The following is a 27,799-nucleotide window of genomic DNA, read 5'->3' as shown; positions in this document are numbered from 1 at the left end:
AGTATCTCTGCATGAAAAGAGTAGCAGGGCTATATGACATTACACTATGTGCTGTAATAAAATTTGAAAAAAATCTGTTCCTGGTTTGAAAGTATTATTTCCTGTTTCATTGTGTGGTACTTATTTTGAAAGTAGTTGTTATACGTCAGAAACTTTGTTTTTGTGGCTACCATAAACTATGTTGAATTGGTTGAGACCCTATAAGTTATTCACTGAAAAACTATAGCACATCCAGCAGCAAAAACAAAGTGTGTGCTGCTGGATGTCCCGCAAAAACAAAGTGTGTGCAGTATAATAAACATTTCCCCTGTTTTTATGATAGAACCAATTAGGAAATGACATTTGTAACTCAGGAACACAAATCATGTTAGATAGTTTTATTATCCCATTCAGCTGACTAGTATAATTTCATCTCTCTTATATTTTGCTCTTAAATCATCTTTGCTCAAACCGTAGAAGAAAAAAACAATTCTTGCCTTTAGGTACATAAAATGGATGAATTCCTACATGGTCCTCAAGCCAAACCATTTCCCTCTCCCTCTCCAGGTCATAAATTCTCAGTTCATTCCTCTGTTCTTCAGTGAGGTGCACAATTTTGGAGAGTTTTCCACACAAATATCCCAGGCATTTTTCACGAGCCAAAGCAGCTGAGCCAGTGGAACAGGACATTGTGCCTAGGTTGCAAGAAAAAATAGTGAACTTCAAATGGCTAAAGTGTAAGTACAGTTATTGATAAGATGGGACTGGTCTTGTAAGGTTGAGGCATAATCCACTCACTTCACTGAACATGACACAACTAGTTATTTGCTTTTCTTTCAGGATTCAAATGTCCTACTCTTACTCTATTATCCAGTGACACATTACTGGGAAAATCTGAAGCCTGACTTTACCTGAGCCTATTCCATCTATGTATACCAGACATGCAGCATGGACAAAAACCATCACTGGCGAGATGTCAAGAAGCTCCTCAGAAGCATCAGGCAGCCTGTTTTCTGCCATAGCATTCATGAAGTTCACCCAGGATAAAATGTCCCGGATACTGAGAATACCATGGCGTCCAAATTCCTGATTCATCAGCCACTCTATGAAATCCATCATGAGTTCTGCTATATCTGCTCCTAACAGGGGAGGCGGAATGGATGGAGAGGAAAAAGAGAGAGAAAGAGAAAGCATAATAGCAGTCAGTTTGTAAGTGCTTTTTAAAAGACACTGTCCTTAAACAAAGACTTTTCCAGTCAAGTGTCTATATACTGGAGCTTTATTAGAGGAATATAATAAAAAGTCACAAACATCTTTAAATACTCAAGTGCTGCCCAAAAAATAGGAAGGACTCCACTTTTAAAATATCAGATGTGCAAGAACGGGAATTAAACATGTTTTTAGAATACAACTGCACTATGTATATTTTTTCCTACTAGTGTTTAGGCAATCACCAAAGCTTACCAATAAGCAAATCAATCATTCAGTTTGATCTGGGGAAAAACAGCCTAAGAGGCATCCTTCACTCATCTAAGATTCCAAGAGTCTAGACCTGGCCTCTATGCTACTATCAACTGAGCCTTGCACAGTCCATATATTGAAGAGAGAAAATAATGGAACAAACATTTCCCGTTTAAATAGATCCAAGGCTGCACCTACACTACAGAATTAAAGCAGTCTGATACCACTTCAACGGCCATGGCTGAAAGCTATGAGACACTAAAGTACACAGAAATCTATAATAAGTATAGAGATACAGTTGTCTATTACTAACTGATATACAGGATAGAACACTGGTAACAGACAAATTATAATCCTTACAGGCGCATGAATAATGCAGAAATGAAAATTGTTTACAACATTACAACAGACATTATATTCATGTTTGTATGTTTTTTCAATAAGTATGTTCAGTAACTGAGTTTCCAGTATTGTCCCACATAAATAAACTAGATCTCTTTTGTTTTTTTGTAATTACCCTTAATGAGTTCTCCAAGTAGCTAGCAATCCTTAAAAAGGGAGCTACCTCCATGAGCTAACTGCTCGCAAATGGAAGGCAGAAGGATCATTATCCAAAGTAGAAGTGCTACAGCAGAGCCACAAACTCCTTAGTGGAAGTAAGTGTTTTTCTTTGTTTAATGGATGTTAAACTAATGAGAAATTGTGTAATGTTACTGGGTGCTGGCAACAGCAAATCTATTATGTTGTCTTTTTTAAATATAGTTTACAAAAGCTTCAGGAGAGTCTACTACAAACTCATGAAAGAACCCTCAGAAGCTACCTGAAGAAGGGATTTTGATCCAGAAACAAGGATTACAAAATACCCGGGAATCCTTGTTGTTCTACATTGTTTTACAATTCTTTTGCGCATTTTCAAGACAATTATTTGCATGGGACAATGATGAAATTATCTGAAGTTTGAACCACAATTTACAGAAGTAATCATCAGTTGTTTATTCCTTTGACCATGCATTTCTAAGACTTTTATTTATGTGGGACAATACTGGAAACTAAGTGTTGTACTCAGTTACTGAACATACTTATTTGTTATTGAAAAAACATACAAACATGAATATAATGTCTGTTGTAATGTTGAAAGCTATGAGACCCTGGGGAATGTAGTTTGGTGAGGCACCAATGCACTTTGACAGATAAGGACAAAAACATGTAAAGCTACTACTTCCATGATTCCACATAATTGACCCACAGTAGATAAAGTGGTATCAAAATGCATTAATACTACAATATAGGTGAACCCAAAGTGCTTGGCTGTTATGGTTAAGCAAATCCCTGGAAACATGTGCGCCCTTTCTGCCAACAAAACATTCATACAGGGCCTATAGACACTGAAATGTCTATAGTGCATGTAATAAATTCCCTCTGTCTTATTACCTCATCACTTAATCCGTATTTGTATTAATTAGTGTCCCTTCACATGCATAGACTGGAAGTCTTCCTTTTATTCTATTAACAAAAGATTCAGCAATGTAAAAATCAACTAATTTTTGCACCTTAAATTATGTGAAATTAGGATATAAAATATCCTCTTACACTGTATTTATATACAAAATAATTCAACTTCATAATTGCAATCTGGAGCACCTAAAATGCATGGACTGAACATAGGAATTCGTTGGCCATACTCCCAGATCGACATACATTATACTGAAACTTTAAATGACACATCACATTAAACCTGGACAACATTCTACATTTACTAATTGTGACCGTGCACCAAGTGCAAGATTCACTTGTGCCTTCTCTAGCAAGACTTACCCACAAGAATACCATACTACTTAAACAAAAGAAAAAATGGCACAGCTATTATTAAAACTACTATAAAACTACTGTTAACAGTTGCTACTGGATTTTCAGTTTTTTGACTAGGAGTGAAACTGATTTCTAAGAACAGAAGCTTTTTGAGAAGAAAACCCTACTGGGATTCAGGAGAGACAGAAAGGGAAGCTGCCTGTTTGAATGACTGCTGTCTGTTCCAAAGCAGATACTGTAAAAACTTCAGAGACAAACCACTTCACTGACTTGGAAAGTGTTTTTTAGCAGTTTTGTTAAGAGCAACCGGCTGCTACATCCTTTCCAGAGACATAAAAAGGGAAATTGGTTCAGTAATGCTATTTTCTCCTCTTTCTGTCTTACATGGAAACAAAAATTATATATGAACTAACAAGAACAAAGCATATCAAACAGTTATATATATCCTTTTTAATCTTCTGTCTGTAGGCTGCTAGGAAAGCAAAATGATATCTAAACCAGGTAGGGAGAAGATAGTCACAGGCTGGACCTACACTGTCATAAAGTCCAGTTTCAGAATGCAGATTAACTGCATCGAACTGGATTATATGACAGTGTATCTGCTTTGGAACAGACAGCAGTCATTCGAACAGGCAGCTTCCCTTTCTGTCTATATGGCAGTGTATAAAACCTCAAAGATGGAATCATGGGAGATGGACAGGTTGCTTACCTGTAACCATGTTTCTTCGAGTGTACTCTGTGAATTCACACTAATGGAGAGGCTGCGCCTGCGCAGGTTCCAACGGAAACTCTTCCCAAGCTGAAGTTTAAATTTTGGCGGTAGCCACGCCCCTCCGTCCCCGGAGGGCATATAAGGCAGCCCTCGGCGCCTGCTCTCCAGTTCCTACGCCGCTAAGGCAACGAGGAAGGAAGAGGGTTTGCCAGAGGGGAAGGAAGGGCGGGCTTGTGTGAATTCACAGAGTACACTCGAAGAAACATGGTTACAGGTAAGCAACCTGTCCTTTTTCTTCGTGTACTCTGTGAATGCACACTAATGGAGACTAGCACGCTTAGGTCTCGGAGGCGGGCCAAAGCAAACCCTGACAACGAGATAATGTCCAAACATATGTTTATTAAACACCAATAACATAGCCCGAAGGGCCCATTGAAGTATCGCATAAGCACGCGCATAACACCGAGAGCAACTCGGTGAGACACGATATAACAGTTTAAGAAACCATGTGCAAGTATGGTGCATCATTCCCCAAAGGAGGAAGGCAATAGCAAATAAGGCACAATTGTCCAAGAGAACAGTGCAAACGTGAACTGAGCAGGAGACAACAAGGTGGTCGCATGAAAAACATCCATAGAGGGGGAGTACATGAAGAAGAGACTTTCAGGACAAACAGGATGATAAGACTGACCTAGCAAAGGCGGAGTCCTTTAAGGTCTTCTGGTCTACCCTGTAGTGAGACACAAACGTAAGGGGGTTGGACCAGATCGCTGCCCTACAAATAGAGTCTAGGGGGATGCCCCTTAGAAAGGCAGTCGACGTGGAGAGGCCTCTCGTCGAACGCGGGCGAACTGACGGAGGGGGTGGACGCTTGGCCAGTTCGTAGGCCAGTTCAATAGCCTGAGCAATCCAATGAGACAGTCTTTGTGAAGAAACAGGATTGCCCAGTTTATCTGGAGCGTGGGCCACAAAAAGTTTTGGAGTCTTTCGAATGTCTTTAGTACGGTCCCGATAGAAGAGGAGTGCCCTACGCACGTCGAGGAGGTGCAGTCTCCGTTCGAGGGGAGACGAGGGGTTTGGAAAAAAGGCGGGCAGGACAATGTCCTGGTTAAGGTGAAAGGCTGAGACCACCTTGGGGAGGAAGGTGATGTCCGGGCGGAGAACGGCACGGTCATGATGAAAGCGGAGGTAAGGTTCATCAACCCTAAGGGCCGCCAGTTCGGAAGGTCTGCGCGCCGAAGTTATGGCCACCAGGAAGGCAACTTTCCACGAAAGTAGACGTAGGTCGGTCGAAGCCAAAGGTTCGAAAGGGGAGGCAGTGAGCTGGGAAAGCACGAGTTCGAGGTTCCATCCTGGCGTAGGAGGCTGAGACGGCGGGCAGATATTATTGTAACCCTTTAAGAAGGTTTTGACAAGGTGATCAGAGAATAGAGATGGTCTACCATGTTGCTGGAAACACCAGGATAGAGCGGCCAAGTAAGATTTCATAGAAGCAAGAGAAAGCTTTTGGTCTGCAAGAGACATAAGAAAGTCCAGCACTATCGGTATCGAGGTTGGGAAGGCAGCAATTCCACGGGAACGAAGAAAAGAGCGGAAGCGAGAGACTTTATAAGTGTATGATCTGGTTGTAGCCGGCTTGTGAGCTGCGCGGAGGACCTCCTGCAGGTTCTGCGGGAGGGAGGTCAGGCGAGAATCCTCCAAGCAGTGAGATGTAGAGAGGGGAGATCCGGGTGCAGGATCTGGCCGTTCTCTCTGGACAAGAGGTGTGGCAGGAGAGGCAGAGTGAAGAAGGTCGCTCTGGAGAGATGAAGAAGAGCCGGGAACCAAGGTTGGCGAGGCCAGGCTGGGGCTATCAGGATCGCCGACGTCGGTATCGACCGGAGTTTCTGCAGAACCTTTGGAATGAGAGGAAAAAGGCGGAAAGAGGTAGATCGGTTCCGATGACCAGTCTAGAAGGAAGGCGTCTCCCAGGCAGCCTGGAAAGGAGGACGGGGGAAGTCTTGCCCCGTACCGAGGCAACTGTGCGTTCTGGGGAGAAGCGAAGAGGTCCAGAGTGGGAAAACCCCATTTGTGAAAGAGAGAAAGAAGAGTCTCGGGATCGAGCATCCACTCGTGGGAGCAGGTCGTCATCCTGCTGAGGGCATCTGCTAAATTGTTTTGGATCCCGGGAAGGTGAATCGCCGAGACTTGGATGTTGCGGGCTATGCACCAGTACCACAGCTGGGAGGAGAGAAGCATCAGCTTCCTTGAACCCGTGCCGCCCTGCTTGTTGATGTAGAAGACTGCTACTGTGTTGTCTGATTGGACGAGGACAGACTTTTGGGAGATCAGGCGGGAGAAGGCTTTCAGAGCCTTGAAGATGGCAAGGAGTTCCAGAAAGTTTATGTGATTGGCCTTCTCGGAAGGAGACCAGAGGCCTTGAACAGTGAGACCGCTCATGTGGGCTCCCCAGCCGAAATTGGATGAGTCCGTGGTTATGGTGGTCGAGGGAGGAATCGGGTGGAACGGAAGACCCTTGCAGACGTTGGAGAGGGACTTCCACCAATGAAGCGACCGACGAACGTGGAGCGGGACGGAGAGAAACCTCGAGTTGAGGTGGCGAAATGGCTTGAAAACGTCTATAAACCATCTCTGCAGAGTCCGGAGATGGAGCCTGGCAAACGGGGTCGTGAGGACTGTGGAGGCCAAGTGGCCCAGTAATACTTGGATGGACCGAGCCCGAACCCTCCGATGGGTCTCGCAGAAAGTAATTTGTTGGCGAAGGGCTAGAAACCTGTCGAGCGGGAGAGACAGTCTGAGAGATTGAGTCGAACAGGGCGCCGATGAAGCGGATTTTGTTCGACGGAGTGAGGTGAGATTTGTCGGGGTTTAGCTGGAGACCAAGAGATTCTAGAAGAGAGAGGGTGTAGTCGACGTGACGTCGGAGGAGGGCAGGGTCGGATTCGACCAGAAGCCAGTCGTCTAGATAAGGGAAGACTGTGATCCCCTGGAGCCGGAGGTGGGCAGCCACGACAGCGACGACCTTGGTAAAGACCCTTGGGGCCGTAACGAGGCCAAAGGGTAAAACGGTGAACTGGTAGGTTTGGTCGAGAACTTTGAAACAGAGGAAGCGCCTGTGGGTTTCTCGAATCGCTACGTGGAAATAAGCGTCTCGTAGATCTATAGACACGAAGTAGTCCCCGCGTTGAAGCATCGGGAGGATGGAGGCGATGGACACCATCCTGAACTTGGTCGGACGTATGAAGGTATTGAGCATACGTAAGTCCAGAATGGGGCGGAGGCCCCCGCCCCTCTTCGGGACCGTGAAGTATCTGGAGAAGAAGCTTTGAGGGTCCTGTACCGATGGAGAAGGCCGAATAGCCCCTTTGGCGAGGAGGGTGTCGATTTCGGCAAGAATTTCCCGAGAAGGGTTGGAGAGAAGAACCTGTCCCGTGGGCGGGAGCTCCTCGAACTCTAAGGCATAGCCTTCTTGGACAATTTTGAGAACCCAGGCATCTGAAGTGATAGATTTCCACCGGTGAAAGAAGGGAGCCAGGCGGTCTAAAAAGCGACCATGAGGTTGATTTGGTAGAGGAGAGGGGTGCAGAGGAGTGAGAACTGCATCGATACCGTAGAAAGAGTCCCGGGAGAGAGAGATGGCGTCAGGTACGCCGATGAGGCTGACCAGTGGTGGGGGTGGTTCGGCCGCGTTGTCTTTGCGGCTGAGCAGCGCGGCGAGGTTGTTGGCGGTTCTGGTTGTTCGATACCGAGGGACGCCTGAAGGATTGATGGCGATAAGGAGGAGGCGGGAAACGCCGAAAACGCTGAGGAAACCACTTGGTGCGGTGTGTTTGGGGCTGGTCACCACACTTAGTGGCCAGAACTTTAAAATCATGGTTGGTTTTAAGCTTGTCGTCAGTGCCGGAATTAAAGAGACCCACGGCGTCGAAGGGGAGGTCCTCGATGACTTGTCTGGAGGAGGAAGACAAACCGGACGACCTCAGCCAGGCGTGGCGACAAATAGCAATGGCGTGGGCGATCATCTTGCCGGCCGTGTCGCCTGTATGCTTAGCCATCTGGATTTGATGATGTGCTAACGAGTCGGCTTCTTGCTGGAGGGTGGACATAACCGACCGGTCTTCGTCAGACAACTTAGAGAAGAAGGGCTGTGCTTTTTCCCAAAGGATCTGCTGGTATGCACCCATACAGGCCCCATAGTTCGCCATTCTACAAAGTAGAAGGGTCCCGGAATAGAGCTTCCGACCGACCGCATCAAATCTCTTGCCCTCCCTATCTGCAGGGGTAGTGGATTCACGACCGGAAGTTTGAGAAGCTTTAACGACCATGGAATTTGGGTCGGGATGGTGTTTAAGCCATTCTAAGGTGTCGTCATCCGTACGATACCATGATTCGATTCTCTTTGAGGTAGGAGGAATCGAGGAAGGAGTCTTCCAGGATGATTGGATAACATCCAGAAGGTAAGGCAAAAACGGTAACAGCGTGGCTGGAGGGGCTTGGGCTTGGACCCGTTTGAAAACCGGGTCAGACACCGCCTTGGAAGTTTGCTTGATTTCTAGTCCCAGGGCATCAGCCATTCTAATCATCTGTTCGGAAAAAGCCCGAATGTTGTCGGTAGGCGAGGGAGGGTCCACCTCATATGCATCATGAGGAGGAGAGAGATCAAGGCCTAGAGATACCACCGAGGCCGAGAGAGCGGAATCGGGGCGATCGATATCAATCTCATCGTCCTCAGCCCCTTGGGGGGACTGAGGGGGAGATGACAACACAGTCTCTGGTGGTGGCAAAGCCTCAAGAGCAGGAGCAATCTGTGGCCGAGTTTCTTTGGAGGCCGAGGCCTGGGCCGCTCGAGCCAGGCGGGTGGTTTGTCTACCCCGCTCCGGTGTCGAGGTCGGGGGAAAAAGCTGTTGTCGAGACGGACGATGTGAGGCAGCAGGTCGAGGAGATGGCACCCTCACTGTCTGGGTGGAGTGGTGGGGTGAGTCCTGCAACTCGCCATCAGAAAGTTGCCGAGGAGAAGGTTGACGAGGCCGCTGAGCGGGAGCGATCGGAGAGGATTTTCTAGAAGAAGTCGCCGAAGAAGGGGCGTCTATCTTGGAGGAAGCAGAGGAGGAAGAACGTTGGGTCGCCCTCTTCTTTGCGAGCGGTTGTTTAGATGGAACCCTCAGGGATTTCCCCGGCGTCGGAGGGACCATTGCTGAGTCGGATTGGGTCCGACGAGCTTCTTCATGAGCCCTCTTAAAGGCGATCTTCATCGCAGAGGTCGACGGAGGGGACCCGAGATGAGATCGAACCGAGGACACGGAGGCCACCGAGCTCGACGTCGAGGAGGGACCGACCCGACTGGAACGTGTCGACATGGTGGCCGTGGTGAGTGTGCACGGCGGTTTGGCGGGCTTAGCTGTTTTAGAGGCCCTGGACGCCCTGGACGAGACCGAGGGAGCTTTAGCTGCCGGAGCCGACATCGATCTCGGGTTGAGCGACGGCTTCGCGCCCGATGTCGACGGAGCGGACTCAGGGGCAAGCGATTTTTCGTAGAGCGCCGCTCTAAGCCTCGCGGCTCTATTCTTCCTAGCCTGAGCCGTCAGGGCTAGGCAGAAACGGCAGGTACCGACGACATGTGCCTCCCCGAGGCAGAAGAGGCACTTGGCGTGGCCGTCGGAATCAGGAATCTTAGCGGCACACTGAGTGAAGCGTTTGAAGCGAGTCGTAGACATGAGAATCCGAAGTGAACCTTGCGGCGGAAAAAAAGGAACTGGAGAGCAGGCGCCGAGGGCTGCCTTATATGCCCTCCGGGGACGGAGGGGCGTGGCTACCGCCAAAATTTAAACTTCAGCTTGGGAAGAGTTTCCGTTGGAACCTGCGCAGGCGCAGCCTCTCCATTAGTGTGCATTCACAGAGTACACGAAGAAAAAATAATTTTACAAAGTCTTTAGTCTTCTCTGTAAAAGAATGTAGGCCTCACCTCAGCAAACTACAACAACCAGGATGCCATAGTACTGAATCACAGCAGTTAAAATGGTGTCAAACTGGATTAATTCTAAAGTGTAGATGGGTCCCTTGACATTATGATTAAAAACCTCAACTGTAAGGTGGCATCTAGAATTTCTGTACTGCTTGTCTTCCCTAGCCATGGATACTGGTGTAGCCTTAGCACAATATTGCCCTTGATAGTGAGGAATGATAAATAAATGGTCCCTAGCAAGAAAGAGAGTGAATGAGAACCCTAGTATGTTCCTCATAGTTTTGATTAACATTGGAAGATTTTTTTTGAAAACAAAAAAGGAGCCCCCATTGGTACAGCGGATTAAACCACTGAGCTGCTGAACTTGCTGAACAAAAGATCGGCAGTTCGAATCCAGGGAGCAGGGTGAGCTCCTGCTGTTAGCTCCAGTTCCTGCCAACCTAGCAGTTTGAAAACATGCAAATGTGAGTAGATCAATAGGTACTGCTCTGGTGGGAAGGTAACGGCAGGTAATGGCGCTCCATGCAGTCATGCCAGCCACATGACCTTGGAGGTGTTTATAGACAACGCCGGCTCTTTGACTTAGAAATGGAGATGGGCACCAACCCTCAATGTCGGACCCGACTAGACTTAATGTCAGGGGAAACCTTTACCTTTACCTTAACTATAAAAAGAAGGTAGTAATTCCACACTTACTAAACACATCTGCCCTTGTGCTTTGCTACTTTGCTGCTGAATACGCATACCCAGTGTGGAATACATCTCACCATGTTAAAACAGTAGATGTGGCCCTTAATGAGACACATGCCGCATTATCACAGGATGTCTATGCCCTACACCACTGGAGAAATTATACTGTTTAGCCAGTATTGCACCACCTGACATGTGCCGGGAAGTAGCAGCCTGTAATGAAAGGATCAAGGCATTGACATCTCTGGCCCGTCCTCTGTTCAGATATCAGCCAGCATACCAACGCCTTATATAAAAAAACAGCTTCCTAAGATCCTCAGAAATACTCGCAGGAACACCTTAGCAAGCAAGAGTCCAAAAGTAGCAGACTAAAACTCAGAACCTCAATCCATGGCTGATACCAGATGAGAAAATCCCCTCCCCTCCGGGCAGGGCACACAGAAGACAGAAGACTGGGCGACTTAGAAGGTGCTGAACAGACTGCGCTCTGGGACCACGAGTGTGGAGAAGAGCAAACCACAGATCACTTACTACAATGTAGCCTGAGCCTTGCCACATGCACAATGGAAGACCTTCTCACAGTGACACTAGAGGCACTTCAAGTGGCCAGCTTCTTGTCAAAGGAAATCTAGTTTAATGCCAAGTTTTTAACTTTGTGTTTTTAAATACTTTATAACTGTATCCTCAATTCACTTCTGACATGATAAATAAATAAATTAAACACATATCCAGGATATTTACCTTTGTCATTTGTCTTTCTCAGGGAAAGCCCAGGATGAAGATTATGCCTTACAATCTGTATTAAATCCTCACTGCTGTTACTCTGCGGACACCATATTTCTGTAAACCTATTACGTAGGGCAGGTGATAACTGTGGGAAAGGAAACAGAACTACAATTGTCATACCATTACACAAGCACATTTAAAAATCCTTCTTGTTCATGAAACTGAATGGATTTTAAAAGGAGGGGGAAAGGACAATATGTCAAGACTATTACTGTATATGCATGTATGTGACTAAGTTTCTGTGGGATCACTACTTGTGTAAGTGTGTGTTAAGAGAAAAACACCTGGTTAATTACAACTCATGGTTGAGTAATTGGAACAATCAGGGCTAACAGGCTTGAGCCACTCCCTGAATGGGGTATATCTGGGAGATGTTTGTAATGTCTTTTGGGGACTTACTGGGGGACTTACTGAATACTTGCTGAGAGCCTACTATGAAGATGCATGAATTTAATGCAAGAGACTTTATGTGAGTTTTTGTTGCTGGAAGTTTTATTATGATTTTTGACTCTGCTACTTAAGAGTAAATTTTGATTTTCTCTTCCATTTTCGTGGCTTGTTTTTCTTTTGCTCATTGTGGATACAACAAAGGACTGGATAAGTCTGGACAGGACTGCACGCAGTTTGTTTTTCTACAAACCCGTAACAAAGACACTATGTTAAGTCAATGGCAACACATCTGCTTCTACAACAGGAAAAATCACCTCTCACCTCAACAGAATCCTCAGTATAGTTTCCAGGACCCCGTCAAATAAAAATAGCTTACTTTATCCTCAGAACGCAACATAGCCATTTAAAGGAGATTTAAAGGCATTTTTGGTCTACAACATGACAAATCACAGCCCTCAAACCCTTAGAAAAATCAAATCATAGTGAACTAACCTTTTCGTCACTTACTGTTTCTACCAACAACAACTAATAAGGCACTGAAGTGAAACAGATTGGGGGGGGGGAGGATGGCTACATTTAAACAGCTGTGTTCTCAATGTAATCTGTCATGTTGGGAACCAAAATGGGCTCCTAATCCTCAAATGTTGCTCACTCTTGGATTAATACACACACAGTTGATCTGACAAAAGGACGAGCAATTACTGTACAGTACATTAGGTCATCAGGAAAATCTCTAGTTGTTACTGACTTCCAAATTCAATCAGCTCCAATCTCCTACTGGGACTTGCAGTTTAACAACATCTAGTGGCACATATGATTCCCACCCCAACCTACGATGTCACATATATTACAGTATTCAGTTCCAGCAACCAAAAACTGACAGAATGGCATTACCTCTTTCTTTCCAAAGTCACCACCAGGATTCATTGTGGCGAAAATACGGAACCTTTTTCCTGCAGTTAGCAATTCAACTTCATTCTCCTCACTTCCTTTTTCTGCTAGCACCAGTGTCTTTTCTGTTTCAAGAACACTAGAAGAAGATAAAACCCAACATACGCTTTCAGTGTGGCTCCAAACATAAATACAAGTAGTAGAAACTAGTCAGGACAACCCCAACAACAAACAGGTCTGTCAACTCAAGGATTAGGTAATCCTAACAATGAGAACCTGGAAGTACCATATGTACTCATGTATAAGTCAACCTCATATGTAAGTCAAAGGCAGGATTTGGAGCCAAAATTATGGATTTTGATATGACCCATGGATAAGTAGATGGGAAAAGCACCAATTCTGCCTGGGAATGGCAGTCACCCCCACCCCACCCCACCCCGGCCTCCATGCCATTTCCCTGCCCAGGCATTGTATAGGCCAGACATTGTGCTACAGCGGAGAAAACATAGCGGGCCTGTGTTCTCCCGGGATGGACTAAGCTGTTGCTTTTCAGAGAAGCTAAGATACAACATTCACATTGCTTCCTGTACAAGTCAATCCAGTTTTTTAGGGGGGCTGATTTTGTGACCAAAATTTGTAGACTTATACATGAGTAGTATATAGTACACATGAGCAAACTTCGGCTCTCTAGACCAGGGCTGTAGCCAAGGGGGGGAGTTTGGGGAAACAACCCCCTCCCTGAAATTTTCAGGTTTAAACAAAACCCTGTCTTACTCATGAATTTTAACTGTTTAACCAAATCCCCATGACTGTCCACTGAAGTTTATATTGAGTGTCCACTGAAGTTTATAGATGGAGCCTGATTTTTAAATTATTTTATGTTATGGAACTACTCTTCGTGATTTGGTAAAAAAAAAAGTTTCAACCCCCCCCCCCCTGATTTTTTTTCTGGCTACGGCCCTGCTCCAGACAAACTCCCACAATTCCTAACAGCCGGGAGGGTAGTTGTATTTCTGACTACTTATCAAAGAAAATGGGGACAGCTGCTCTGTTTTTTTCTATCATCATCATCATCATCATGTTAGTCATTTATATTCTGATTTCCTCTCAAAAATGAGATTCAAGATAGCGAACAATATAGATTAAAAATTATACAAAAATGTCAATAAAATTTTAAATCTGTTATTTTAAAATAATTTAAGAATTTATAAAGTTAGAAAGATCGACAACCATTGTACAAACTATAAACAAATCATAAAAACAACACTACAGAGCATTAAGAAACTATGCCAGGTCAGTTTCTAAAACTGGCAGAAAGTATGGCAGAAAGTATGTATTTGAGTTTGCCAGTGGGAGGAGATTGAGGATGGAGCTATCCTGGCCTCATTATGGGGTCTCAAAGTCTGGGCACAGCCAGTGAGAAGGCCCCCTCCATTATTTTTAGCAAATATAGCTGAGAAGATGGTGGGAAAGGCCTCTGCAGAAGATCTTATGGGCCTTCAACAGCATACCTGTTAAGTCTTTCCAGAACAGAATCATCTGCCAATGAAATCTCATCCATAAGAAAAAAGCCATCCTCCTTCATTGCTAAAACAAGGGCACCGTCATGCCATTCAAACAGCCTAGAACTGTCCAGTTCTTCCTACATGAAAGAAAAGGCAAAACATACAATGTCCTGATCAAAAACAAATAGACAAAAAGAATCAAAAGAAAAAGCTTTCCACCAGACCAGATACCTTATTGTTAACTGACCTTTTCCTTTGATCTTTGCCTGACTGGTCGCAGTCCTCCCAGGAAATCAGAAGTCTCCATGTGTAAATGGCAGTTCACCGAAAATAGTTTCTGGTTTGCCAAAGCAGCAAATATCTGGCAAATGGTAGTTTTGCCACACCTGTGTAATCAAAACACATACAGTTACATTCTAGCTAAGGGCATTTTGCCCTATGTCCCAAGGCCCAGTCTGGAAAAAGATATGGATCACAGAGAATAATTTACCCAGTGTCTCCAACCAGAAGTATTGGTTCACCAAACTCTACTGCTCGGCCTGCCAAAACCGCAAGTCTTCTCATCCCTTGGGTCCATACAATGTGGCTGAACGTTTTATTCATTACAGACTTCCATGTGGATGCTTTGGCTGGTTCAAAAGGAGTCAAAACAGGCACACAGTCATACAAAGAACAGAAAAGCTCAGCAAATCAATTAGCTTTATTAAAACATTTAAAATACATTGTGCACAGTTACCAAATTGCTTCTTGACACTTTCTTCTGAGAAAAGATGCTCGGGACGCAATTTCCTTTTAAAATGTTTTTCAACAACAGTTTGAATAACATCCACCTCTTCTTGTTTCCTAACTCTTCCTGCCAAAAGCATAAATCCTAAGAAAAAAAAGATGAAATGAAACACAAATCTAGATACTTGCCATATGCTTTATCTTGAATCGGATTTGAGAACCATAACTTTGAATACCATAAGGGCATAGCAATTGTATAAGCTGAAAAATAAACATAACATCTCACCATCATTTGCTAAATGCTGGAGCCAATCATAGTTCTTCTCTGTTTGCTTTGCCAATCTGTACCTTTCACCCCAACGAAAGAGATCCCGGAGAGTAATGAATCCATGCTTGCCAGCAAACACTGAGGAACCTCTGCGATAAGACTAGATTATGAGGACATAAAAGTAAGCACACACTACCAAAAAACAATCTTTCTTTCACACTGCGCTAGCTGTAACTCTCTTTTCAATGGGATTCCTCAAATGTATATATTACCACTACATGGTTCAATTTTCACCATTTATTGATTTATCTCATTTATGTCTCCCCTTGTTCACCATAAACGGGAGTTGAGGTAACTATGTTCAAGCAGGTGCCACCGATTTCTAGAAAATTAAAACATCCCGACAGGTCTCATAGGAATTACTATGCTGCTCAGAAATCCCAAGACATAACAAGTGAGGACACATATTTGTTTGGCCGCCACAGCTCCTTTAATAGATATGCAGTGTGTCTTCTCTAAAAGGGTAGCTTTTATAAAATAAGAGTTAATATCATCAATGCCCTAGTCAAACACAAGCTTTGAATCCAATTTAATAATCTATTAAAATTCCCCATCCCATTAGCTTAAAAAAGGAGAAAAGGAGTAATGCCAGTACCTGTAGTTCTAACATAACATTGACAAGTTTAGTGCAGTATGAAGGGGGAAGCCTACATCCATCGTGCAAAATAGTTTCTAATTCTGTGCTTGGTAATTCATCAAAATGCAGCTCCACAAATCTGTTCCTGAAGGCTCTTGACAATACCTTAAACCAAAAATTGTTTAGATACATCACTGAAATAATTTGGGGAAGGGGAGCAAGCCATGTTAGCATACTGTAGTATTCATTAGTACCCTTAAACCTAAGACAATTTATTAGGCATAGACCTCCATGCACTGCAGTCCATTTAATTTAAATCTAATGAAGTGCTTAATGGTCTAAAAATTCTACACTAAATAAAACCCATCCTCCTTAAGGTATGACATAGTTCTCTGTTATAAGTAAAATAGCACACTGATTAGATATGTAACTTACTTATATAAAGGAGAATATATCTTTCTTGATTACTCTAGAACACCCAGTTGACTCGAAATCAGGATGGGCAACTGGGTGAGGAAAGGTGGCTACGTTTTGGCTACAGAAAGTTATATTATGCCACCTCTGAGTACCATTTCCAGCCACTTTGTTGCAGCACTGGACTGAGTTTTGAGGATATACGAACAACTCTTGGTGGGGGGGGTAGTGTTATGGGGCTTTAGGGGTCATTTTCTGATTTAAAAAATGATCCAGCAATGGTACATGGGGATTTTACTACCAAGGTCCATTCTTACCAAAGAGAAAGTTCACATCCAGGATTGGTTAACTGCTGCTGTCTAGGCAATCCCATTCCTGGATATGACGTCATCTTAGCTGAGATTTTGGCTAGCTGCTACCTCCTCTGTTCAATTCCATGCAAAACCCAGAAACAAAACTAAAAGCATAGAAGAATGATCTTGCCACCAAGAGTGTGATATTAGATGTACCTTTCTCCTTGGGAATAATGAACTTTTACTGTAAACTTGAAATATACCATTCTCTCTTGGGGGAGGAGAATCAATCTAGAAATGGGGCCTATCCAAGCCTCTACTGGTGTTAGAGGGGAAAGGTAGCAAGGGAGTCAGTCTAAAATAGTTATGTGGCCACCACTTGATGGAGTACTCTTCTGCTGAAAGAGGTGAAACCGCAAACCCAAAACATTTGGCAATGGCAGAAAAACCTGTAAATCTCTTCCAAGGGTCTGTGAATATGCCACCAAAGTTAGTAAAGGGGGTTTGATTTGTGGTTCCGATTTTCTGGCACTGGGTGGGGGCAGAGATATAGCTAAATTTATTACACTGGCCAACACACGTTTTGGTACCTCAAACATTAAAACCTGTTTCTGGATATATCTGACCTGCTGATTTCAAAACTGGCACCAGTTTTCCACTATCAGCACTAGTTTCTGAGACACTGAACATATGCCATATACCAGTCTTCATTTGCTTGCCTATAAAAATCATTATAATCATATCTAAGAAACTAGAGCTGATGCAGTCTATCCAATGCAATTTTCTGAATCAGCGCCCCAAATAACCTTCTAAAAACTGAGACACAAATAAGTTTTTTTGTTGGTCTCATACCTTTCTGCCTCCATAAAGTCCTGGAGGATTCTGTGTAGCAAATAGCATGAATTTTGGGTGAGCTTTAACTGTTTCTTGGGTCTCCGTAATGAATAGCTCTCTATTGTCATCTAGCAATCTATTCAGGGCCTCCAAAACATCAGTGGGTGCCAGATTCAGTTCATCCAGGATTATCCAGTAGCCCTTCCTCATTGCATCAATGAGAATACCTTTCAAATGTTTAAAACAGTAATAACATTAAAATACTTAGCATAATAATAATAACAACAATAATAATAATAATACTTTATTTATATCCCGCCCTATCTCTCGTGGAGACTCAGGGCAGTTTACAATAAGTACAGTAGAGTCTCACTTATCCAACATAAACGGGCCGGCAGAACGTTGGTAAGCGAATATATTTGATAATAAGGAGGCATTAAGGAAAAGCCTATTAAACATCAAATTAGGTTATGATTTTACAAATTAAGCACCAAAACATCATGTTATACAACAAATTTGACAGAAAAAGTAGTTCAATACGCAGTGATACTATGTAGTAATTACTGTATTTATGAATTTAGCACCAAAATATCATGATATATTGAAAACATTGACTACAAAAATGCGTTGGATAATCCAGAACATTGGATAAGCGAGTGTTGGATAAGTGAGACTCTACTGTAACTGCAAACATTCAATGCCATAAGGTGCTAACAGAACCGAAACAACCAAAACACCCCAAATTAAAAAAGCATATCCAACCACATTAAAGTGAAAATAAAGACATTATTCAGCTGACAGATGGTCCATCAAAACATACAAACTACACAGCATTAATGGAGCACCAGAGACATGACTCACTCTGGACATGTTCTAAAAGATTTGTGTAGCTCGCAGTGCTATCTAATCTAAATAAGAAATAAAAGTAAACTTAAAATATCTTTAGAAAATTCATTTGGCATGATAATATACAAACCTGTGGGATAAATGTATGACCTTGTTAACTGAAACATATATTCTCTTTCTGCTTAGGTACTATTGAAGGTAATGAGAATGCAAATGCTAGTATTCTCTAAAGACAGGACTTAATGAAATGATCCTGCCAAAGAAAGCTGGATGGGCAGCCATTTACAGCCCCTATTACATTCTTTAATGAAGAAGCAGATGAAAAATCTTTTCTTTTTTTTCTTTTTTTACAAATTTTTATTTTTTAAAACACAAAAAATACATACCATAGACATACAAAACATTTACAATTCCCACCACCAACACGAGGATTGTTTTTTTTTTACATATTCATTTCTTTGTGAGACAATCTTTATATCTTTATCTTTGTCCATTTTCATCCTATATACTATATAACATTTGTATCTTATTTATTATGGATTGATCTCCAGATTGATTCGTGATATAGTTCTTTACCCTTGTCAATCTTTCTTCCATTTCTCTTGTTCTATTTTCATTAGTTTTTACAACATTTAATTTCACATTCATAATTTCAAATTCCATTTGCTCCACCATATATTGGTACCATTTATTTACTGACCATTTTGATTTATCTTTCCACCCTAATACTATTACTGCTTGTGCACATTCAATTATTGCTCACTTTATTTCCCATTTCCTCTCTTTTCCCTAATATCGCTATTTCCTTTGTTATGACCCACTCATTTCCTAGTATTTGATTTGACTCATTTTGTATAGTCTGCCAAAAATATTGTACATATTCACATTCTCACATCATGTGCATAAACCACCCTTTCTGATGACATCCATGCCAGCACTGACTACTCCCCTTTTTATAGTAGTATTCTAATTGGCAAGGTGTACAATACCATTTGTGCAATATTTTCCTCCTCATTTCTCGTACTCTGGTATTCCTTTTCATCCCTATTGTCTCTACCACATTTCTCATCTCTTGTTCCGTGATTTGAAACTCTGTTTCCCACATAATTTCAGATCCCATATTATACATCCATCAGCCTCTATCAGCATTGTATATATTTTGCTGGCCTGTGCCTTCTTTCTTTCCCCCTTTTCTCTTATTATCTTTTCAAAGGCGTTATCTTCTCTCTTAACCATATTTATATTTTCTTTTATTTTGCAATATGCACAGATTGCTCTTATCTGTAACCAATTTTCTTGTCCAAGCCATTGTTTAATTTTATTTTCTCTTACCGTTCCCTCTCTGTCATATAGTTATTCTACTCTCTCTATTCCTTTTTCCTTCAATATTTGAATATTTCTATTCATATTTGATTCCTTATCCTTATTAATTATCCATACTGTTGACATTTTAAATTTTGGGCTACTTATTCTCCCTTGCCATTTCTTCCACACTTGCATTGTTCCTTTCAGCAGATGAAAAATCTTGAGAATTATCTTTCACTTGTATTGTTGAAAAAATTAATAAATATACATATTGTTTTAAAAAGACAAATATTGAGAACCAATGAATGCTGGAGTATGGTTTTCATACAATACTGCTGTTGTAGCAAAAGGACAAGCAAAATGACCAAGAGCTGAAGCAACGCTGCAATCAAAAATCATTACTCATTGCTAATTCTGGCTTCTAGTGTAATTAGTTTGTGTACAATTACAGCATTTGAGAGTGTAAATGCCACTTTCCAATGTAAAATAACTCCATTTTTTGATGAAAGAATACAAGTAGCCCCTGAAGATTGGATGTGATTGGATTAGGACACATTTTCCCCATTCTGATTTATGACTAATAAATCATCACTGAACACAAGATGCATCAAATCAACTCAACTGAAGTCTCCCCCAAATCCCCCTCCTTCTAAGGCTGCAGATCCTATACACCTGAAAGTAAATCTTAGAAAATTCACTCATTTTGCGCAGACGTGCACGGATTGGCAGTGGCACAGATCTGCCACTGCCAATTTCACACAGTTCTTCTCTCCCCAATTCTACTGTACTTGCTCGCCTCCAACTTTCACTGCCTGCTGAAAGCCATGACTAGTCTGAAAGCACCCTGTGTCACCCATGCAAGAGGAGGTTGGTGGGCAGATAATGGGGCAACTACAGAACTTGGGCCAGCTAGTGACTCAAGGCAGCCATAACCTCACATTCCTCTTCTCTTTTTGTGCACAAACCTCTTCCTTCCCCCTTCTAGTTCAACAGAAAGCAGTTGAGCAATCTGCCAGTAAATCATCCTTAATGTTACAATTAAAAAAGGAAAGGAAGTTTCCTCAAAAAGAAAAATAACTCAAAATAGTGGCAGTAGTACTGCTATTATCCACCCAAGGTTGGTGGTAACCCATGTGTTAAACAGCGCCAAAGAAAAGGGATCCTCTGTTATTATGGGTGGGAAAGGTCTAAGAGGTTAATATAATTAATGGTCATAGCATTACCTTCCTTAAATATCAACTTCCCAGACTCGTCTGATGTATAACAGCCAATATACTCTTGGATGTCAGTGTGTTCATGATTGTTAATCCGAACACAGTGGTTCCCGCTTGCTGTAGCCAACCAACGAATTAAACTGGTTTTGCCAACGGAAGTGCCTCCTTGAATCAATACCGGGTAACTCCTGGAAGATTCAGAAGTCAAAAAAGTGAGACATAAAATTTTAGGCTGGCCTAGACTTGGGGTAAGATGGTCCTTAACATTTGTGCAATTTCATTATGTTTTTAAACACATAATATTTAGGAACATATTCAAAAATGGAATTTGGTCTTCCTGTTGTGTGGCATGAGAAAAGAACTTAGCAAAGGACATAGATTACATAAAAAAAATCAAAGCTAGGGACATGGCATCAGCATTATGGTTACAAATTAGATTTTTTTTAAAAACTTCTCTTATTAATGCAGAACTTTGGAATATTTAGAGAATGCTAATTTGGCATACAACTTTACATATGATACTTGCTCTGAATAGAAAAGGGTTTAAACAAAATGCAACATACCCAGCTGACACAACTCTGACAACATCTCTGAGGTTAAGTTTAACCGAAGACGTGAGTACATAGGTTTCATCCACAGTGGGTTCTTTATCACCAACAGAAATCCAGTATCCTTCTATATTGATGATTCTTCCTTCTTTTAGTTCTGGCAAGGGCTGAAAAAGATACTTTACATCACCTTCTGAAATTAGTTGCTTGAAAAAACTAATTAATGCTAGCCACAGATCACTACACAAAAACACATATCAAGGACCTGTTACAGAGAAAACTACAAAAAAATGCTCATTCCTTATGCCTCACCCATGTGTGACTGAGCTTTTAACAAGTCATGTGAAAACCCATCCTTGCCACTCAAGATGATACACATGTGACAAACCTAAACCACATCCAACCTCCAAGAGTACAAAGGACAGCAATGCAGAAAACACCGACCTGCCTCAGAAGGTTTTTCATATTCCCAGTCACGATATGTTGGCATATCAGCTTCTGAACAATTGGGTAAGAAATTCTGTCAAGCTGTGTAAGAAAGCCCAAGCAAAAGCCCTGTTGAAATGGAAACAAGATGTGATTTTTATTTATTTATGAAACTCTCTATAGACATTTTCTTCCCTAGAAGCTTTGAAATTTCAGGAATGAAGAGCAAGAACAATCACCTCATAAAGTGAGCGCTGTATGTTGTTGCATGGATTGTTTGATGCAAATCTTAAAGCTCTGCACAGAGTTCGAAGGCTGTAATGAGGCTTGTGGCCTGTCCCATCCACCAGTTTGGTTTCACACTCCTTTCTCACAGACAAATAGAAACTATAGAAGAAAGCAAATGATGAATGATTTTAGTAACACCAGTTTCACCTGGGTAACAATAAGTAAATGTGCTGCAAAGATTGTCCCCTTCAGGCTTAAAGAAGTTGCAAAAGGTTTTCAAAGACTGTAAACGTCCCATTTTGTTGCCCATCTATGCCAAGTATGTGTGTGCGAATTCAGCAAGGATGGCCAACCTCTAGAGAGGATCTCTACACACTAATGGACTACAATTCCCTTCATCCCAGGTCTGAGTTAATTATTTAACTCAGAAGAGTTAAATAATTTGGGGGCAGAGCAAGAAGAAAGCAGGTCTTCTAAATCTTCCCTAAGTTATTTAGCTATTTTCGATCTAGGTATACCCACTGAGCTAGGCTACTGATTAAAATGAAAAGATAAAGTACTTTCAGTTAATGTTCTTAAATCATTGAGGTTTGGAAGGACAGGAGGAAGTCCACTTATCAAACACTACAGTGTGGCAAGTTAAGATAATTGTACTGAGGAAATGCAGCATAGCCTAATTTAGAAAAAAAATTAAGTAGGTAGGCCTGCATGTTAACACACAATTTCAATAATCTACTAAATGCTTTGATTTAGAACAAATTAAAGAAAATGTCCGTTCTTACTGCAGAAGTAATCACAGTTATGCATCCATATACAGTGCTTTGCTATAATTTATTTATTTACTTAAATAGACAATATCTGACTTACTTTATGATTCCACTGATTACGTTTTTGCTCACATTCAGCCCTTTCAAGTAATCTGTAATAAGTATCTGCAAGTCACATTCATTTTGTAGTTCCTCTATGTAAAGTTCAGTAAATCTACAAGATAATATTACAGTGTAAATAACTCATTTGCTTACTTTTACTGAAGTATATAGCTTTATAGATACACAGTGCAAGAATAATGAACTTGATTTTTGATACTATCACAAGTACCTTGAACTCATTAATTTCAACTAGAAAGCAATTTCAATGGAATACCATTTGATAAGACAAGCAAGTACAACAAACAAAACTCAGATTCTGGTATAATGTGACTTTGGTCAACAAAAATAATAATTCTAATACTAATGGCCCTGTATTTGAAACCTAAGGAGTTAAAAAGTGTAACAGAAAAGGAAATAATACGCCCCTGTTCAAGGAGCTCCACTGGCTGCCGTTCACCTTCCGGACCCAATTCAAGGTGCAGGTGTTGACCTACAAAGCCCTGAACGGTTTGGGACCCACTTACCTTTCTGACCGCATCTCCCCCTACGAATCTGCACGATCTCTTCGTTCATCGGGGGAGGCCCTCCTCTCGCTTCCGCCTCCGTCACAAGTGCGGTTGGTGGGGACGAGGGAGAGGGCCTTCTCCGTGGCGGCCCCCCGGCTCTGGAACGCGCTCCCCAGGGAAATTAGGCAAGCTGCCACCTTGGAAGTGTTCAGGAAGAGCCTGAAAACCTGGCTCTTCAAACAGGCCTTTGAAGAAGTTCCGCCCACTGTATACAGGTACTAGTGGGTTCTTCTGACCAGTTGTACCTCTTGGTTAACTCCCTGACATAGCCTCAGTGTTCACCCCAGTCTAAGGCTCTTCCCATGACCTTGTAGCACCTTAACTTCCTTCTTGTTTACAAGTTCCACTCAGTGCACTTTGCCAAGCTCATTTTATGTTTTTACTGCTATGTTTCTTAAGTGTTTTATAATGATTGTGATTTTTAATGCCTTTTAAATTTATTTGTGTGTTTTTGTATTCGATATTATTGTATGTTGGTTTTATATCTGTAAGCCGCCCCGAGTCCCTCTGGGGAGATGGTGGCGGGGTACAAAAAATAAAATTATTATTATTATTATTATTATTATTATTATTATTAAATAATAAAGGGTCTGTGGTTCTTTTTGACAAATAGAAAAGGACAATGATGCTACTTCTTCACGGAACTGAAACCAGAGATGGAGTTTCAGAGAATTTAGAAATGAATGACTTCGTAATAAGTTAAAGGGAAAACCCACTTTAGAAAAGTCGTATGTGCCTCTCCAAATCACAACTTTTTAGTGGAGGGGAATATATTCCTCTTATTGGATAAGAGAAAGGTAAATAAACATCAGGCAGAACTATAAAAGCAGAGGGAAGGCAGCAAGCTATCATTGATCTGCCTGTGACCCTAATCCAAAGGCACAAGTGTTGTTGACTAACTGAGCTGAAACATCTATGAAATACCAGAGTGACCATAAAATTCACTCAAATGCCCAGCCAGCCTTTTATTCAGTATTACTTTGCTTTCATATAATGCTGACCTTTTAGAAGACAACCAACAGAGCAGCGTAGGTATTTTATCTTTTAACTTTCCCACGAGATCATTGTTTGATTCCTGTTTGCTGTTCCAAACCTGGTACCTCCAAACCAAAAATATGTTTGAGCATAATTGTAACTCCCATCTTCTTTAGTGTGTTAGCATCCCTTAGACAATATCAAAGTTTAGCTATAATGCATCCTCTTATCAGAGAGGTTCATAAGATGCTTTGGAAACCAGATAAACTCAAATTTATATTACAAAACCCAATGATACAAATTGATCTCAATGTTGAAGAAATGTCTACCTGTTCCTTATTCCAGGGGGTAGGTTTCTTTTTCCGATATCGGTAGCAGGATTCATACAGGCAAACAAACGAAAATTTGGATGGCGTACCAATGGCTCTGGAAAAAAGACCACCAAGCAATTTTAGTTCTATTATTTTCAGAAAAAACACAATCCAGCCTAAGAAAGTTGTTAAGTATTTAAAGATGGCTTAACACTGGTCATAATTATTTCCTATGGTTTAACTCCTGTGTAATCCTATGATTCCCCTTTCAGAGCAGTATTTATGATGGCCTAAATCCAACAGCTAGTTGAAAGAAGCAAACCGGGAGTTAAACCGACTCTTTATAAATACATAAATACACATACATAAACTGTAATAATAAAATGTATGGGGACACAAACTATCTCATGAAAACCTTTCATTTATATTTTTTAAAATTTAAGATTCATTGCTTATTTCACAGACTCAGAGGCTTTTCATTACGTTCGCGTGCCACATTGACAGTGCAACTGACAAACAAATGTGTTGTAACACACAGTTTGGAAAACTCTGATCAAATGGTTGATGCCAACAACAGCATAAATGTTGCAAACTCCCAAGATGCTAGGTCTGGGGTTGAAACTGCTAGCACCTGGTTTTTTTTTTGGTTTTTTTTTAAAGAGCAACTTCAGTGGTAAATCCCAATAAAGTGGGCCCTTGGTATCTGCTGGGATTTGGTTCAAGTACCCCTGATGTGTAACAAAATCCATGGAAGTTCAATTCCATTATATACAGTGGTGCAGTAAAATGGTGTCCCTTATATAAAATGCTTTTTGGAATTAAAAAAATATTTTCAAGCCATGAATGGTGGCATCCATGGATGCATATTATTTTATTATGGAAGACTGACTGTAATTTCACTGTATCAAATTGTACTTTTTAAAAAGCAAAATAGTCACCCGCCTAAACAGAATTACCAAATAGAAAAAAGGAAGTGACTACTGGAAAAACAAACACAAAATACCTGTGTCTCCTCTGTCTAGCAATACTAATGAACCAGACAGCCCTTCAAGTAAACCACTCAGACATTCTAAAGTTTCTGCTGCCGCTAAGTTAATCTCATCGAGAAGAATCCACTCTCCTTTCTTCACTGCTTGAGCCAGTGTGCCCTAAATGTAAACCAAAGCAGAGGGTTAGCACATGAGAATCGCCTGCTGGTTAGAAAATGGATCAAGGTTAAGAATGAGCATGAAAGATACAAAACGACTACCTCTACAAAGGCAAAGACTAGAGCATTTTCTGTCATCTTCATCTGCTGTTGGGCATGATTAAGCCGGATACCAAGCTCTTCCCATTTTTCCTTCAATAGGGAGCCTACAAAAACAAAAACAGGTTATACTGCATAGTACAGTGTTGTACAGAAATCGATGGATTATTCAAATTTTACTATTTCAGAGAATGGGTGCAATCAAAGCATAGTTTTAATTTGTGAAGCAATTACTATCATGTTAGCACTTTTACCCTATTAAACTCTACAATGAAGCATGATCTTTAAAGCATGATATGACTCAAATAATAATTGAGGTCTTAATAATCGAGCCATGTTAATTTAGATCAATATGCAAAGAGATCTTGTAAAATCTTTGAGACTAACTAAGAGAAAGTTGTTTCATAGACTTAAGTCTACTTCATCAGGTGAATTGAGTGGCTAGGTACAGACTTTTGGTAGCAAGACATATGTGTTGAGAGCAATAGAAATGCAAAGTTTCGGCGTTTGATGATGGGCTGACAAGTTGTTTTAGTAATGGCTGTTGAAGGATGCAGGCAGGAGGAAAGACTTTGTTTAGAGCCAAAATAAATACATTACAATATGAACAGTGGATGGAGTTATTGGAATGTAATGTGATGCTGGTTGGGAACCAGAAAGGGGATCAGATAAACTGTCCAAGTGGGCCTTCATGAGGCTGCGGTGTTAGAACATATTTTAACAGACATAATATGTGCAGTGCAAGGAAACTGTTGTCTCTATTCAGCCTACTGCCAGAATTGGAATTCATCCACAAACTCCATTTGTTGTAGTTGAGCCAAGGAGTAATGTTGCAAGCAGTAGTATGAGTACCAGTGGGGGGAAAAGGGTTAATTGCAAGCAGGTTTCAGATGAAGAACAGCAAAGGAAAAGGATCCGGGATATACTTATGGCACCTACTGATGAAGACACATTTGAAGGGTTTTCAAGTGGTGGGGAGTCGATGAGTGAGGAAGGAGATGTGGTGGATGGGAATAGAGGCATAAAGAGGGTTACACGGGAGCAGGAATCAGATGAAGAACGGGAGAGGAAGAAGATCTGGGATACACTTACTGCTCCTACAGATGAGGAGTCGTTTATGGGTTTCTCTGGGGATGATGGGTCTGGGAGTGATGAGGAAGGGGAGAACACATTGGATTGGACTAAGGTACAAGAGATAAGGGATAGATGTGCAGAGCCAACTTCTAGTGACACGTTTGTGGGGTTTTTGGGACATGAGGATTGGCAAATGGGAGATACATCCGAGTCATGGAGAAACCTAAGTCTTGACAGGAGATGGAGGAACTGGAGAGATGGAAACAGAGGTTCATGTGTGAAAACAAGGACAGCTGTAAGAGATAATGATAGGGTGGAGGCCAGCTCATCATCGGATAAAGATGAGTAAGTTAAAAAAATTCTCTGAAATGGGGAATCTTTGCAGAAGGCAAAGTGTCAGTATCGTGTTGGTTTGTCGCTGCCTGTTTTCCTGTTGGGTTTTGGGTTCGGGTTCTACAGCCTGGTGTTCATGGTTCCTGTGAATCTTCAGTTTGGACTAGCTTATCGTGAGTGTGTCTCTCTCTTCCTGGACTCCTGGACTGATTGGAGTACGGCTCTGTTTGTCCACTTTGGAAACGACGTTTGGATTGGCTTATCGTGAGTGTGGCTCTCTCCCTTCCTGGACTGATTTGACTACGGCTCTGTTTGTCCACTTTGGAAATGACGTTTGTTTGATCTTCTACGGCGACTCTGGGATTTCAGCTGGCTTTGACAACTCTTTTTGCATTTAACTCTTTCGTTACAGCGCTGTTTGCTTGCTGTTACTTTGACTGTGTTTTAATCCGGGGGGGGGGGGGGGGTGTGTTCTGTTTAATCCGGGTTTTCTTTCTGTTT

General features: G+C 41.8%; 1 protein-coding gene across 2 annotated transcripts in view; it reads right to left on the bottom strand.

Annotated features, from left to right (window-relative positions):
- Positions 1-27,799, bottom strand: part of LOC100558840 (LYR motif-containing protein 2) — a 140,510-nt gene that overhangs the window by 95,453 nt on the left and 17,258 nt on the right. For both annotated transcript variants that reach the window (XM_062980755.1, XM_062980757.1), the window contains exons 17-35: positions 25,895-25,998; positions 25,649-25,793; positions 24,664-24,760; positions 22,792-22,905; positions 21,936-22,083; positions 21,715-21,825; positions 21,286-21,437; positions 20,732-20,910; positions 17,376-17,584; positions 15,835-15,981; positions 15,198-15,339; positions 14,922-15,056; positions 14,676-14,814; positions 14,433-14,571; positions 14,192-14,322; positions 12,684-12,819; positions 11,355-11,484; positions 891-1,118; positions 477-674 (exon numbers count right to left, since the gene is read on the bottom strand). In XM_062980755.1, the coding sequence (XP_062836825.1) occupies positions 477-674; positions 891-1,118; positions 11,355-11,484; positions 12,684-12,819; positions 14,192-14,322; positions 14,433-14,571; positions 14,676-14,814; positions 14,922-15,056; positions 15,198-15,339; positions 15,835-15,981; positions 17,376-17,584; positions 20,732-20,910; positions 21,286-21,437; positions 21,715-21,825; positions 21,936-22,083; positions 22,792-22,905; positions 24,664-24,760; positions 25,649-25,793; positions 25,895-25,998 (2,784 nt within the window). The remainder of the gene's footprint in view (positions 1-476; positions 675-890; positions 1,119-11,354; positions 11,485-12,683; positions 12,820-14,191; positions 14,323-14,432; positions 14,572-14,675; positions 14,815-14,921; positions 15,057-15,197; positions 15,340-15,834; positions 15,982-17,375; positions 17,585-20,731; positions 20,911-21,285; positions 21,438-21,714; positions 21,826-21,935; positions 22,084-22,791; positions 22,906-24,663; positions 24,761-25,648; positions 25,794-25,894; positions 25,999-27,799) is intronic.

Source organism: Anolis carolinensis, chromosome 1 (genome assembly GCF_035594765.1).
Source record: "Anolis carolinensis isolate JA03-04 chromosome 1, rAnoCar3.1.pri, whole genome shotgun sequence".
Taxonomy (NCBI): Eukaryota; Metazoa; Chordata; class Lepidosauria; order Squamata; family Dactyloidae; genus Anolis; species Anolis carolinensis.
Note: the sequence above shows the minus strand (reverse complement) of the source record. Positions and strands in the feature narration are given on the sequence as shown.